The sequence below is a fragment of the Electrophorus electricus genome, chromosome 22 (assembly GCF_041902795.1).
Source record: "Electrophorus electricus isolate QZ-2024a chromosome 22, ASM4190279v1, whole genome shotgun sequence".
NCBI lineage: Eukaryota > Metazoa > Chordata > Actinopteri > Gymnotiformes > Gymnotidae > Electrophorus > Electrophorus electricus.
The window spans coordinates 3,506,608-3,520,255 of NC_137518.1; the positions used below are offsets into that span (position 1 = coordinate 3,506,608).

At 44.6% G+C, this 13,648-nt stretch overlaps 1 protein-coding gene across 3 annotated transcripts; it reads left to right on the plus strand.

The window, feature by feature from the left end:
- The first annotated feature begins 486 nt into the window (after nucleotides 1-486).
- Nucleotides 487-8,924, plus strand: prdm2b (PR domain containing 2, with ZNF domain b). 3 transcript variants are annotated; one of them, XM_027003123.3, is made up of 4 exons: nucleotides 487-586; nucleotides 2,524-2,637; nucleotides 2,793-7,363; nucleotides 7,473-8,924. In XM_027003123.3, exons 2-3 carry the CDS (start codon nucleotides 2,619-2,621, stop codon nucleotides 7,358-7,360), a joined length of 4,587 nt encoding a protein of 1,528 aa, XP_026858924.3. In that variant the 5' UTR covers nucleotides 487-586; nucleotides 2,524-2,618; the 3' UTR covers nucleotides 7,361-7,363; nucleotides 7,473-8,924. The 3 variants fall into 3 exon arrangements, with proteins under 3 accessions (XP_026858924.3, XP_081561754.1, XP_081561755.1); XM_081705628.1 differs by lacking the exon at nucleotides 487-586 and adding an exon at nucleotides 593-1,698; XM_081705629.1 differs by lacking the exon at nucleotides 487-586 and adding an exon at nucleotides 1,741-1,951.
- Nucleotides 8,925-13,648: the final 4,724 nt, after the last annotated feature.

The following is a 13,648-nucleotide window of genomic DNA, read 5'->3' on the forward strand; positions in this document are numbered from 1 at the left end:
ATCAACAGAGCTATTTACTACAAAGTGTTGAGGGTAGGATCCCTTAGACTACCTTTATATATTTACTAATACTCTGCATTTTATTTAATGACACATAATGTAATATAGACTGCATTTTAGGAAGTTTAAGAACTAATGAGGGCGTGCTCAGTAAAACTGCAGATATTCATTAAGTTTATACTCGTTGCCTGAAGTTGGTTTATTATAATCTCCAACATGTATTTTACTTTTAAATCTAATTTAGTCACTGCAACTGAAGATGATTGTTTAAAATGTTCAGACGTCTCATAATGTAAAAAGTCAGTAGTGTGTGTGTGTGTGTGTGTGCGCGCGAGGCGGCTAACACAAGCCTTGAATAGTAAATGCATGTCAGTGCGTCAAGGCCTATATAGTATTTCCCTTCACTGACCAATGAGCTGACCTGCGATTGGTCCTTCTCGCAAACGTCGCTCCCCTCAGCCAATCAGGCCCGACGATGAATTGCTGGTGTGGTACAATGGGGAAGACAGCCCCGAGATAGCAGCTGCCTTGGAGGAAGAAAGGACCAGTAACCTGAACAAGAAACATCCACCGAGAGCGAAGCGAGGTAAGCTCTGGTTTACCGCCGACGAAATGAGCCTTTCTGCGCGCCACAGCGCCAACAACACGCCGAAACGGACACGGATCTGTGCACTTGTGCTCCCTTCGCAGCTGAGAAGGCGCTAGCGTCAATAGCCTGGCTAGCCTTGCTAGCCTTGAGCTAACCTGGCGAGCTGGACGAGGAGCTGGACGCGTCCGACGAGGCTCCTGGAGCGAAATTAACTTGTATTTTCTTATGAAAACACAAATTCACAGATTTTTCTGTAAAACAGTTTCGTGCCGACAGGCTAGTCCCTACACGGTTAGCTTATCTTAGTTTAGCTTAGCTGAGATCCTGTCAGAACAGTGACCTTTCTTCGGCAGTCCGGATGAGAAAATAAATCATAAACAAATGATCCCAGTAGCCAGCTAGAGAAATGAGTTACGATGTGCGACAGTCTCTCTCCCTCTCGTCCTTCATTTCGCTCTGTTAAATATGAAAAGGCAGGTGTGGCTGTACTTTTCTCCGCCGTCTGTCCGTTGATGTGATCGTTCGGCTCAAATTTACTTCGGGGGGCTTGAAATCCACAGCTGATTAAATAAATACGCCGAGAATAAGCCCCTGGTTGAGGTACTCTGACAAACGCCACACAAACCCTGGTCTAGTCATGAGGCCCATCTGGACGACCAAAGTCGGCTTTGGTCAAGTTTACAAAGTTGGATACGTGTGTCAAAACGGCGATGGCTAACCGTCAACATGCCAGGAAAAGGACACCCGGTTTACTTTTTATTCCTGGCCATGCACAGTTGAGCATTGGTTGTGGTAATGCCATTCGGTGAGCTAGGTTGGCTGGTTCTCAAAAAGGAGGGCATTTGTAGGCCAGCCGCCACCAGTTGCGTCGTCCTTGCTAAGCGGCTGTGCGCTAAAAGTCACTGAAACGGCTCACATTTGCAGCGTAAGTCGCGCGCGGTGGTCCCAGGGCCGCCCGGGCTGTAAAGGTGGTCGTTCACGTGCCTTATACAGAACAAGACAGGAATATCCTACATCCACGTGTGACTATGCGGATTGCGTCAGGAATGAGAGATTTGGGAGCTATTCACTATTGGCTTTGAATGCCTTTGCTTCAACCCAGGTTGAAGGTTAGTATGATATTGGAGTGTTTTTAAATATGAAAGATTTCTTGTTAATCATATAATGTAACCCTTCATTAGTATAAGTGAATTAAGAGGAGCTGAGAGCTGCAAGCCTGCACCAAATGCATGTTGTATCTAACTGGGTGAATTTTTTCTTCAAGTGGCTACAAAAAAGTATGGCCTAAAGAGAGGCTCATGATCTTCTTACTTGAAGATATAGACAGCACAGTGGATATTTCACAACTGTAGTCAGACTGAGGTGGGAGCTTGCTTCTCTTTTATTAATCAGGCTTTGTATAGGATGCTGACAAATGACCTTGTCATAGTGGCACCAGCTGATAGCAGCAGGCTCTGTTTTCTTGACACATTTTATGAGTGAAAACCTTGAGGCTTATGCCTATATTAAAATGTCCTTGAGCTAGATTATTTTTACAAATGGATCCTTATAGTTAAACAAGTTAAATTTTGAATGGCTAACTCTACTACAAACAAAACAAAACAACTCTATAGGAAGCAAAGATCAGATGTTCATTTCACACTACTGTCACAGCAGTCAGGCGGGTTTTGTTGCCTTGAGGATTTAAAAAAGCAACAGCTTTAAAAAAAAAAAAAAACAAAAAAAAAAAACAGGTTGAAATTCTTTTGTCTGAAGTCTTGCAGGTGTCACAATGCCAGTAACGTGCATCAGTATTCGGGCAGGAGCCTGCTTTGTTTTACCGCCTGTGTTTATTGGTTCAGACGCAGAGTTGGAGGTTTGCTTGGCCTCACAGTGCATAGTGAAAAGAAATAGTTGTTCTTTATTGAAAGTGATTCTAAGTGTTTCCTGTACAGCAAGAAAGAAGCTGTTGGAAAAAGCTCGACGGGCTGGTTTGGGAAGATTATCTGGGCATAAGCCATCGAGTGCAGCTAAACCTACAGTCACTGAGATGAGTGACATAAAGGAAGGTTGGTTAATTTGCAGTCAATTTCTGAAGATGTTTTATTCTTTCTGGACCTTCATTTAGCAAACAAATGCATATTAAAACTGGTGATTTCAGGCACATGCCCTTTGTCATTACAGAGTAAAAGTAAAACTTTTTTTTTCTCTTTCATTCTATAAGGCGCGAGCATAGAGGAAGAGAGACCCTCTGCATCCACACAGCCGGCCCAGGAGAAGTGTGCTTCCTACTCAACCTCCAAAGAGACCAAGGACTCCTCTCCGGTGCCGACAGCAGTGAAGGAGCAGAAGGGTGCAGAGGAGGCAGATCAAGGTGAACTACAGCTGCTCTGCCCACATGACAGCCCAGTACGCCCTGATGAGGCGGAGCTTGAGAACAGCAGTGAACAGCCTCACCCACAGTTGGCTCCCAACAGCCCCGTCAAGGAAAGCTCGGAGAGTATTTTTTGCGAACGCGAGTCCTCGCTAGTGTTTCGTGAGTTAGATGCTGAAGGCGACCCCGATCTTGATGACGATGCCCAGGGTGAAACCCACCCTTGTCAGCACTGTGAACGCCATTTCTCCACCAAACAAGGCTTGGAGCGCCACACTCACATTCACACCATGGCAAACCACCAGACCAACACCTTCAAATGCAGGTACTGCTCCAAGCCCTTTGGCTCTCAGGTAGGCAGGCGAAGGCACGAAAGACGTCACGAGAGTGGGAGCAAAGGCCTGAAAAGGCTGGGGGCGCTGTCAGGAACGGTGCTTCTCCTCAGTCCCTCTGGGTTCAGCAACTCTCCTACCTCTGATGTTGTGACCTCTCCGTGTCCCACCATTATGAGTTCACGCAACGGTCCCCCTCAGCCAGGCTCTGGCGCGTCGACTAAAGATATGGGGGCGGAGTCTGACCCACCTTTTGTTTTAGACGAGATTGAGGAGTCGAAAGAAGTGCACCCTTGCAAATACTGCAACAAGGCCTTCGGCACACATACCAACATGCGCCGGCACCAGCGCAGAATTCACGAGCGCCATCTCATGCCAAAAGGTGTTCGGAGGAAAGGCATTCTCCTGCAGGACGGATCGGCCCAGCAGCTGGAGCAGGGCCGTGCTGGAGCACTTGGGACTACATCTCCGACCTCCAGCCCACCACCCACCTACGTGCCCAGCGTGGACACGGAGGATGAGGGCGAACGAGAGGAAGGCATGGTCGACATCTCCAGGAACATCTCGGAGAACCTCAGCCTTTACATTGATGGGAAGATCCTGTCCACGAGCTCAGACAGCGGCTGTGAAGTGATAGAGGTCGACTCGAACGCTGCCGCACTTTTCGGACTCGATGCAGTCATCTTGAATCCTAACCAAATAAATCAGGTCCTTAAAGTTGAAACACGGCCTAGCCCCGTGAAAGAGCTTTCACTGCCCACTCAGTCAACTTCCAAAAGGAGAACTTCTACCCCACCACTTCTTCCTGCAGTGAAAATGGAATCTGAAACTGTATCATCTACTGCTGCTACCTCCTCTTCCCCTTCACCTTTATTGGGTAGCAGCGTCTTCCCCCAATCCACAGAGACGTTGGCCTTTCAGAAAGAGAAAGCCATTTATCTTTCTCCTAAATTGAAACAGCTTCTGCAGGCCCAGGACAGTCAAAAGTCTTCACTGGCCCTAATAGCAGATAGCCGTAGATTGACTACCCCACTTTCCATAACCTCTTTGCCTGCTGCTCAAGGGAGATTTAAAAGAAGGACTGGCTCTCCTCTCACACCCGTGCAAAGCAGCCCCTCCGAGAGCTCCAACTCTGAAACTGGAGATTCGCTACTTCTCAAGGTGCCGAAGGTTGAAAGCCATAGTGTGATCCAGTCCTGGAGCATATCCAGCAAAGATCAGAGAGACTCCATGAGTCCCCCTGGAAAGGACTGGTCAGCTTCGATAAGTGGAGGCAATTCTTGCAATCAGCAGCCCCTTGACCTTTCCAGCGCTGTTGCTAAAAAAGACAGCGACGTAAGCAAAGGGCCTGGAGAGTCGGTGCTGGATTTGAGCGTGCATCGTAAAGGTGCAGCTGACCATGAGACGAAAGCGAGCATATTGGTACAGGCGCATGTCAAGAGAAAGAAACCCAATACCAGCATGCTGGAGAAAGTCTTAATGAACGAATACACTGGATTGAGTGCCTCTGCAGAGGAGGGCTGTCCTAGCCTCGGAAGCCCAGACGCCTCCTTGTCTCCGGCCAGCGCTGCGAGTGTCTCCCCATCCAGTCCGTGTTCTAATTCAGAGCCGCCTCCCTGTGAATCTGCCTCCCCACCTTCCCTGACCCCTGTGATCATGAATCCTTCCTCCCCGTCCATCTCCAGCCAGGCCTCTTCCACACCCCCACCCCCTGTTCTGCCCTCTGTCCCTTCACCTCCGCCTCTTGCTCCATCTTCAGACTGTTCTTTTCCTAAATTGTCTCCCAAACCTGTCGACCATGTGATGGAGGAAACACCAGGGCCCCCTATTGTAACAGAAACATGCAGTGATTCTTTATCTTTGAATGATGATGACTTGGACCAAACTGCTGAACAGTTAAACCCTACAACCGATGCACTGCCTTCGAGTCCTCAGGATGTAAAAATACGTTGTAAAGCAGATTCCATTTCAGACACCGAAACTGAAACACTACTTAAGGGCTCCACCTCTGATTCTAAGCTTAATATACTAAAAAATGCAAACAATGTGGTTTCTTCCTATGAAAGGAGAATTGACTCCAACACCAGCCAGTTTGATGTAACTTTGCCTCAAGACCTCAATATTAAAGCTGAGGTGGGACAAAACCCACAGTCCTCTCGCTCTCCGGTACATTTGTGTCCTAATGCAAAAACACTCTCTCCCTCTTCTCACAATTTAGTGACAGATTGTCAAACTTCTTATATAGGGCCGTTAGCTGGGAAGGGCACAGGTGTTGATGAACCTGTAACAGTTAAAAAGACGGTTGAAATTCTGCCTAGCGCCAATGGCATATCATCAGCAGCAGCCTTGGCCAGATCTCCAGCAAAGACTCCTGATGTGGCAGACACTTTGGAGCAGGACACCTTTGTCAAGAGCTTTGTGTGTAACGTCTGCGAGGAGCCTTTTAACTCCATTAAGGAACTTAGCAGCCATATTATAGATCATGCAACCGAACGACCTTTCAAGTGCGAGTTCTGCGTGCAGTTATTTGGAAACGCAGCAGCCCTGTTGGAGCACCGTTCCTCTCTCCATGGTGTGGGGAGGATCTATGTTTGCTCTGTCTGTTCCAAAGAGTTTGCTTTCCTCTGCAACCTCCAGCAACACCAGAGCGACCTGCACCCCGGCCAGAGCTGCGATCACACTTCAGTTGAAAATGGCAAACTCCGGCCTCAGAATTACACGGATCCAGCTCAGGCGGAGGTGGAGAAGAGTTCCACGCTTTCAGCTCCTGACATGACTGCCGACCATGCCTCTCTGGATTATTCTGGAGTATGCGATGGCATCGAAGTTAAAAAGGAAGCCGGTGATGATGTCACTGGGCAAGAGGACCCCACGGAAGAGCTGTACACTACAATAAAGATTATGGCCTCTGAGGCTGGAAAACCCAAAGGGCCGGACGTCCGCCTTGGCATCAATCAGCACTACCCCAGCTTCAAGCCTCCCCCCTTCCCTTACCATAACCGAACGCCTGCTGGAGAGATAGTCTCTGCAACTAACTTCACCACCCACAACATCCCTCAGACGTTCAGCACAGCAATCAGGTGCACCAAGTGTGGCAACAGCTTCGACAACATGCCTGAGCTCCACAAACACATTCTGGCCTGTGCCAACGCAAGTGATAAGAGGCGGTACACTCCCAAGAAGAACCCCATTCCTCTCAGGCAGATAGTTAAACCGCCTTTGAATGGCGCCATGCGGCATGCAGCAGTATCGGCTGCTGGCGTAGGACAGAACACCTTCCGTAGGATGGGTCAACCCAAGAGGCTCAACTTCATCCAGGAGATGCCATCCAAGATGAAAATGACTGCCCTGAACAAGAAGAAGAACCAACTTGTGCAGAAGGCAATATCCCAGAAGAACAAGGCCATTGCTGCTTCGGTAAGGAAAACCCCCGCCCAGGTGAAAGACGAGGTGCCGGATGTCCACGTCTGTCCCTACTGTAGTCGAGAATTTACGTACCCGGCCAGCCTCACAAAGCACATCGCATGCAGTTGTCCTCAGAAACCTGTTGCTAAGAAAAAGAAAGGAGTGCTTTCGCCTCAAGACAAAAACATGAAACTCCGTAGTCGAGCCACAGACTCTGAAATCAAACAGGAGCCTGGAACAGGCCAGCCAACGAGGCCACTGGGGAAAACTAGGGCCCGTAGCTCGGAGCCGCTAGAAAGTGATGTCTCGGCAAGCCGGGGTAAAGTGGGGGCTTCTCAGGTGCGCGCCAAGAGACCTGCTTCCAGCGTGGACAGCCCAGTCCACAAAAGCAAGAAAGGCAGAAAGAGCAGCAGGCAATCTCCGGTGCCTTTGGCACCGGTACTCGCGGAGGAGCCGGCAGCAAAGCCTGCTCAGAAACCCCCACGTGCCGGGAAAGATGCAGCTCCAAAGAAGGAGGTGGAGATGAAACCACAGGTGCAGTCCAAGAAGGAGGAACGCTTTTCTGTGAGGGTGCGGGAGAGGGTGGGCGGGCCAGTAACGCGTAGCCTACAAATGGCCAGTTCCATGGGTCCTGGTGGGACTGACGACCCTGCAAACGGTGTTCCTGGACCTGGGGAGTAAACGGTAGGACATCTTACCCAATAGGAGTTGGACAATGCCAATCCCTTTTTAATGCATGTGGTTTAACCTTTTGTGTGCACTTTGTCTGTCTTTTTTTTTTTTTTCCTTCCAGGAATCCCTGTTGAAGCTCACCGGAAGTAGAAAACTCCAAGCCGGAGACCTGGTGAACTTGGTGGATTTATTGGACTAATTAGATACATGTAATAAGATATCAGGAGCTTTACTTCTCCATGTGTGCTTCAGTTTGGCTGACAGAAGCATGTTCTTAATGCACTTTCAGAAATGAGCCTTAGTTGGATGTGCGACCCTCCCAAATGAAAAAAGAAAAGGGGGAAAAAAAAGAAATGTAGATTGATGCCTGTAAATGTATATTAAAACTAATATTACTTGATTTATCAATAATGGCCCTGCAGTTCCGTTAAGAATGATGGCCGATCGTATTGCAAAAAGGCAATCATTTATCAGTTGTTATCGCAACTTTTTTTTTTTCTTTTTTTCTTGCCTTTGCGTTCTGTGAAATCTTTAGAATTCAAGTCTCTTCCTGCATGTGCTATGAATACGGTATGGCAAGACTGACCCTTTTGTGTCAGTCCTCTTGCTGTCTTTCCCCTCTTCTTCATGTAAATGGAGGCGGGGGGGTGTATGGATATTTAATGTGATGCTCCATACGGAATGCGATATTTGTTCAAATGAAGCTCTTGCATTCAGAGGTTTGTGTTGTTTTTTTACTTTTCTTTTGAGCACAGTAATGAAACGAGCTGTTTGATACAGTCATGAGTGGGCAGTAACAGTGTTCTGTGTGAATGTGATCTATCCCTGCCTGACCCAGCCATCCATTAAGCCATTTGTGGTTTTCTCAGTACTTTTTATAATCCATAGCATTTACAGCAGGAATGCTGACCATTAAAACACTAAATATGAATGAGTGAAAACACTGCGCTGGGAATAAGTCTTCTGATACCCTTCATATGTGAGGATAAGCAGTGCCATGATTAAACTCAAGTTATGTAATTGTCTGCTTGACTCATTCTGACCATTTCCCCACATCTGAAAATCTCGGTTTAGCTAATTTTGCATTTAACAAATCCATGAGTAGTTTTGGTTGCAAAAATGGTTTCTGTTCTGTTTTGACAGCTTTTGTAAATGTTTTTTGTTTGTTTGTTTGTTTTTCCCTTCTACCTTTTATCATTTATAGTTGCGCAGCCACAGTGGGGTTTTTTGCTTTTTTTATATTAAGGGTAGATCAATTGCTATAGTGATGCATAAGACCAGTGTGGATACTTTGTTTGTTTCTGAGATGTGAAGACAAATTCCACTGAACATGAGGGGGGTGGTGTCTATATTTACACATTTCTGGGTATGTATGTTCATTTATTCATATTTACATATGCCTGGCCTACAATGGGAAGTGGCATGGTTTTCCAAATATTCAAACTGACCTTGGTATTTAGTTCTTTATCTGCTCATGGGTATTAAATAAGTCATGTATCAACATGGCTTTTGTACATATTTTATATGTACATATGTAAATTTGTCACCAAATAAAATGGTTAAAAGTAACAAATGAGTATTAAGATGTACTGTGTGTGTGAGACAGATAAGGCAGAGGTTGCTCATTGATTGTGCATTGTTCAGAGTTATGGCTGCAATGCTACTTGCTGAAGGCCATAAAGTGGAGTGGATTTTCTCATTTGGTTCTTTATAAGTGCTTTTCTGATACTTGAACACTACTACTTTAATAAAGAAATGTGTGTAGGCTATTCAAATTGCAAAAGCAGTACAAGAGATTGCATCCCCCATGCACAGGTGGTTTTTAGGTGTATATATATTTGTTGTGTGGAAGTTTTTATATGCTGTTCAATAGCTGTTGACTTTGCACCAAAGCAAAATTTACACTACCCTTTGGTTTCAAGATGGATTATATATAACTAGTGTACAGCTTCAGGTTTAAAGTAGTTTCAAATACATAAAATACAGCATTGCTCTCAGTGTACTAGGCAACTAAAATTAATTTAGGTTTCGTTTAAGTAAAAATGATTTAATGTTACTTGGATAAAACATTGTTCAAAATTTGAAAAATGCACTTGATGTAGTTAAAGTTTTTCTTGGTGGGTGAATTTCCATGTCATAGTGTAATCCGGGGGATGGATTTGTCTAAAACAACTGCATTATACTTTCTTATGAAAAGTGTCATTTGAATCATTGGTACGTTCCAGCCCATTTAATTGTAGTGGAGTCAAGGTTCAAATTCTCTATAGCAGTGAAGTACAAATACTCAGAAATGGTACTTCAGTACTGGAGTAATTACACTGTTACTGCTCCCCCCTGAAGTTAATGAGAGCAACAAGGATATGGTTTTAGATATCTCTAGTAAAGGAGTAGTGCTTTCTGTTTTGACATCCAAAAATGTAACCATAAGTGTTGCACAGAGAGCTAGATTTGTTATTGTACTTATAAAATGTGTCCATGTTTCTCAGTTTCAAGTTAATGAAGGGGAAAAATATAATCACGTTTGAAGGAAATTCTGTATTTCCGTGGAAGATCACACATACATGACTTGTTATTGTATCTACCAGGCGAGAAAAGTCAAGGGCGAAATGTCCAGTGTTTTCGTTTGCATGGAGAACATCTAACCTGTTTAGATCTGTGTCCAGCAAATATTTAATCTGACCTCCGTTAACCTTTATTAGAGCTCAGTGGTTCTCCAGCATTTGGATTAAAAATCCCACTCCACACTTGGCAGGCTGTGTCCGACACTGACCCAGACTGTCTATTTGCACACTCATCGCTTTTCGATACGAAGATATTTTCGATATTCCTGCAACTATCGCAATCCTGACGGTCTTGCCGACAGCACTGCCTCACGACTTTGGTAGGACATACGAAGCTGACTGACAGCTGGGTTGTTACTTTAAATAAAAATAAATTTGGTGAGACACGTTAAATATGAAATCAGTTACATTTAACGAGTGATACATTAAATTAGAATACCGTCTGACTCCACGACTGAGTTTGGATAACTTAGCTAGACGCATGTAAGCCTGTTGGCATACAGTAACCGGCAAAAAAATTCAAAATCTGATTCAGAATCAACATTTCAGTTGACTAACTAAAATTAAGCACTAACTGAAATGTAAGACTAACTGAAATGAATGACTAACTGAAATTTACCTTGAAATGTACCCCGAGTTAACACGAAGCTCATCCGTCGTCCACAAGATAACGCTAGCTAGCTAATTGGCTAGGTAGGAAGGTTACGTTATGTATTTAAATTATAGCTATAGATTTTGCGTGAACTAATTAACATTTTAACTACCCTAGCTAATGCTTGACCATATGTGCTTAGCTAATTATAAGCCTATACCACGTCTCTGGGCAAATAATGTGGTAACTAGTTAGCTAGGTAACTAACGACCAAGGGCGTTTTATCTAGTATGCTAACGAGCATTAGCGAAATTAGCTAGCTGTGTCTTAGGCTGGCGATCTTAAACTTTCAGCTATCAAAATTCAGCATTATTAGAATAATTCAGAATATTCGGGTATTAGGTGGGAATCCAGTCAAAAAGTGAATTCCAAGCATAATGAAAATTTATACTTACTCTAGATTAAAACATACAGAGTAAACCCACTGACCACAGTGTACTGGTTGCCAGTGCATAAGGCTTAAGCAAGTATTTCTTTGATTCAGTTGTCACTTGCCAGTGTAGACATGCTCATAATGTAGAATTTCTTTTCTTTTCTCACATAAAAAAATGTAAGTGTAACCCCCCCCCCCTCCCCCCCTCCCTGGAACCACACAACCGCCACCCAGTTTGGTTGAAGAGGCTGCCAGTGCTATTTATAGAAGTACACTCCAAAGAGGACCTCTGACCAAGATGCGATCAAAGACAGAGCATACTTGAATAGGCTTGTTTGTTAAAGGAAAGGAAAAAAGAAAGGTGATACTTGTGTTTACAACTGGTGTTGGTTTACAGTAGCGGTCTTTCACAATGCCTCAAACAATGCTGAACACTATTAATCCCTAAAACCGAAGACCTTGAGGTGATTTAGGATATTAGCATTTGTTTCAGTCGTTGAGAGGCTCTTTCCTAAGGTGTTGAATGTACTGATACCTTGCACATCTATGTTTCTCTACGAGAAACAGGCTTGATGATCGGACACCTCAGTGAGCACAGTATAATTGCACTAGTGTACACAAACATGGCCAGTCAGTTTGATTCTTGCGTGATCCTGTTGGGCATGTTCCTAGGCCTAGTGGGTACGCATGGAATAAGACTGGGCGCCTTCGTGTGATACTGACCGAGATCGTGGTGCAGGCAGGCGGATCAGAGCTGGAACTTGTCCTTTTTCTCTCTTTCCATGTTTTGCAGTTGCGTAGTGGATCGCTGTGATGATTAGAAAGGGTTTGTTCCCAGAGCACCTCCCGGTAGCTCTTACATACACATGCTCTATTTTCTCTGTCTTCACAGACTGTCATTTATGTTTACAACCTGTTGTTAATGATGGTGGATTTGGGTGTGAGGGGGGTGATTTTAAGTCATGTTCATTTCTGATTACCGGTACGGTGCACAAGAAGCGTCAGCCTGCAGTATTGACGTCCCACCACTTGGAGCAAGTTTCCCTCCTTTGGCCCAGCCGGTTTTGCTCACAGAGGGCGTGATAATCCTCCAATGGCTTGATCGAGTGTCCTGAAACATGGGAAAGTGTCCAGTGCTCTGCCGCTGCACCCCTAGAGCACGACAGGCTTGCTGTAAACACTTCACAAGCACCCTGGAGAATGATCAGCAAATAAGCCCCTACAGTAACTCAGACGCACTCAGGCCTGCCTCCGCAAACCACGCAGCACTGTGTGTGTGTGTGTGTGCCTTAACCTACTTCGCTTCTGTCTTGCGCCATAGGGATGTTTCTGACATCAAGAGGAATAAAGCAAAAGCTCATTACATGCCCCCCCTGCCTCATCGATAAGAGTCTCTGTCTGTAGCTGCTAGAAAAACACTCTGCCTGTGGACCTGATTTGTTTGCCATTAATGTTATGGTTTCACGACTTGTGAGAGGGATTAGATCAGCTTTGTGATTTATTAGGGGCTTACTCATGTTTGGATTGCATTCAGTGTTAATTGCCTTTTCAATGTGACCCCAAATCAGGTATAAACACTTTATATTGTTTATGCCAGAGAGTGCTTTAGTAAGAAATGGTGTGCTGCTCTTATAAGAAGATTTAAAGTTACATTTAGGCTGCGTGGTACTGCTGGAACCACTGAGTGATATTTCACTCAGCAATTCGAGCTGAGTGAAAAAATGGAAGAAAAAAAGCATGAAATTGGCAAATTGACTAAAGTGTGTTTGTTTTTTATGATATCATACAGTATAATGATAATACTGTGGATGTGAACTGTGTGCAAACTAGGCCAGCGTGCTTCATAAAGCATGCAGCCGCTGATCTGAAAGGCCATTGCCTGCAGATGGATAGCACTGTACGCAGTTATGGTTATTAATCTGAGACACAAGATGCCATCGTGTTCAGCCTTCTCCCGTTCAGCTGGGACCCTGAAATCCCACTCCTCAGATGAAGCTGAAGCTCGTGTAAGAGAAGATGAGAAATCAAACACCCTGGGTATTCTGAGTGGGCTTCTGTGGCAGTTAGTATCATTTAACTTGAGTATCAGCTTTATGGACTATTATTTTGTTTGAAATTGATTAAATTCCTGATTGCATTTTTTGTTGTTATAGTATCCTCGAGCCATTATTGTTAACGTCTGTCATCAAAGAAATAATGAAAGAAGTTGTGGACCCACTGAGACCTCCATCAGAGTAGAGCAGCCTTTGTGCGAGGCTAGCCAATGGAGATTTCTTTCACTCTCTCCCTCTCTCTCTCTCTGTTATGCCCCAAAACCCAGGTACAAAATCATCATTTAAAGCGTCGTCTTCCTCAGGTAGCGTACTGTATTTGCTGTCTTGCTGTCACATTTCTACCTCAGTAAACTCAAAACCTTTTCCCAGGTGGCCATCCTAAAGTAGACTAACTAGATTTTGTGATTCCTGTGATCAGTATTATCAATGTCATAGGCAGTGAAACAAATGATGTGTGAAAAACAAACTGTATACATAAAAGGATAGATAGATAGATAGATAGATAGATAGATAGATAGATAGATAGATAGATAGATAGATAGATAGATAGATAGATAGATAGATAGATAGATAGATAGATAGATAGATAGATAGATAGATAGATAGATAGATAATTGACATCTGGCATATTGATTTTAGAACGGCATATTGATCACC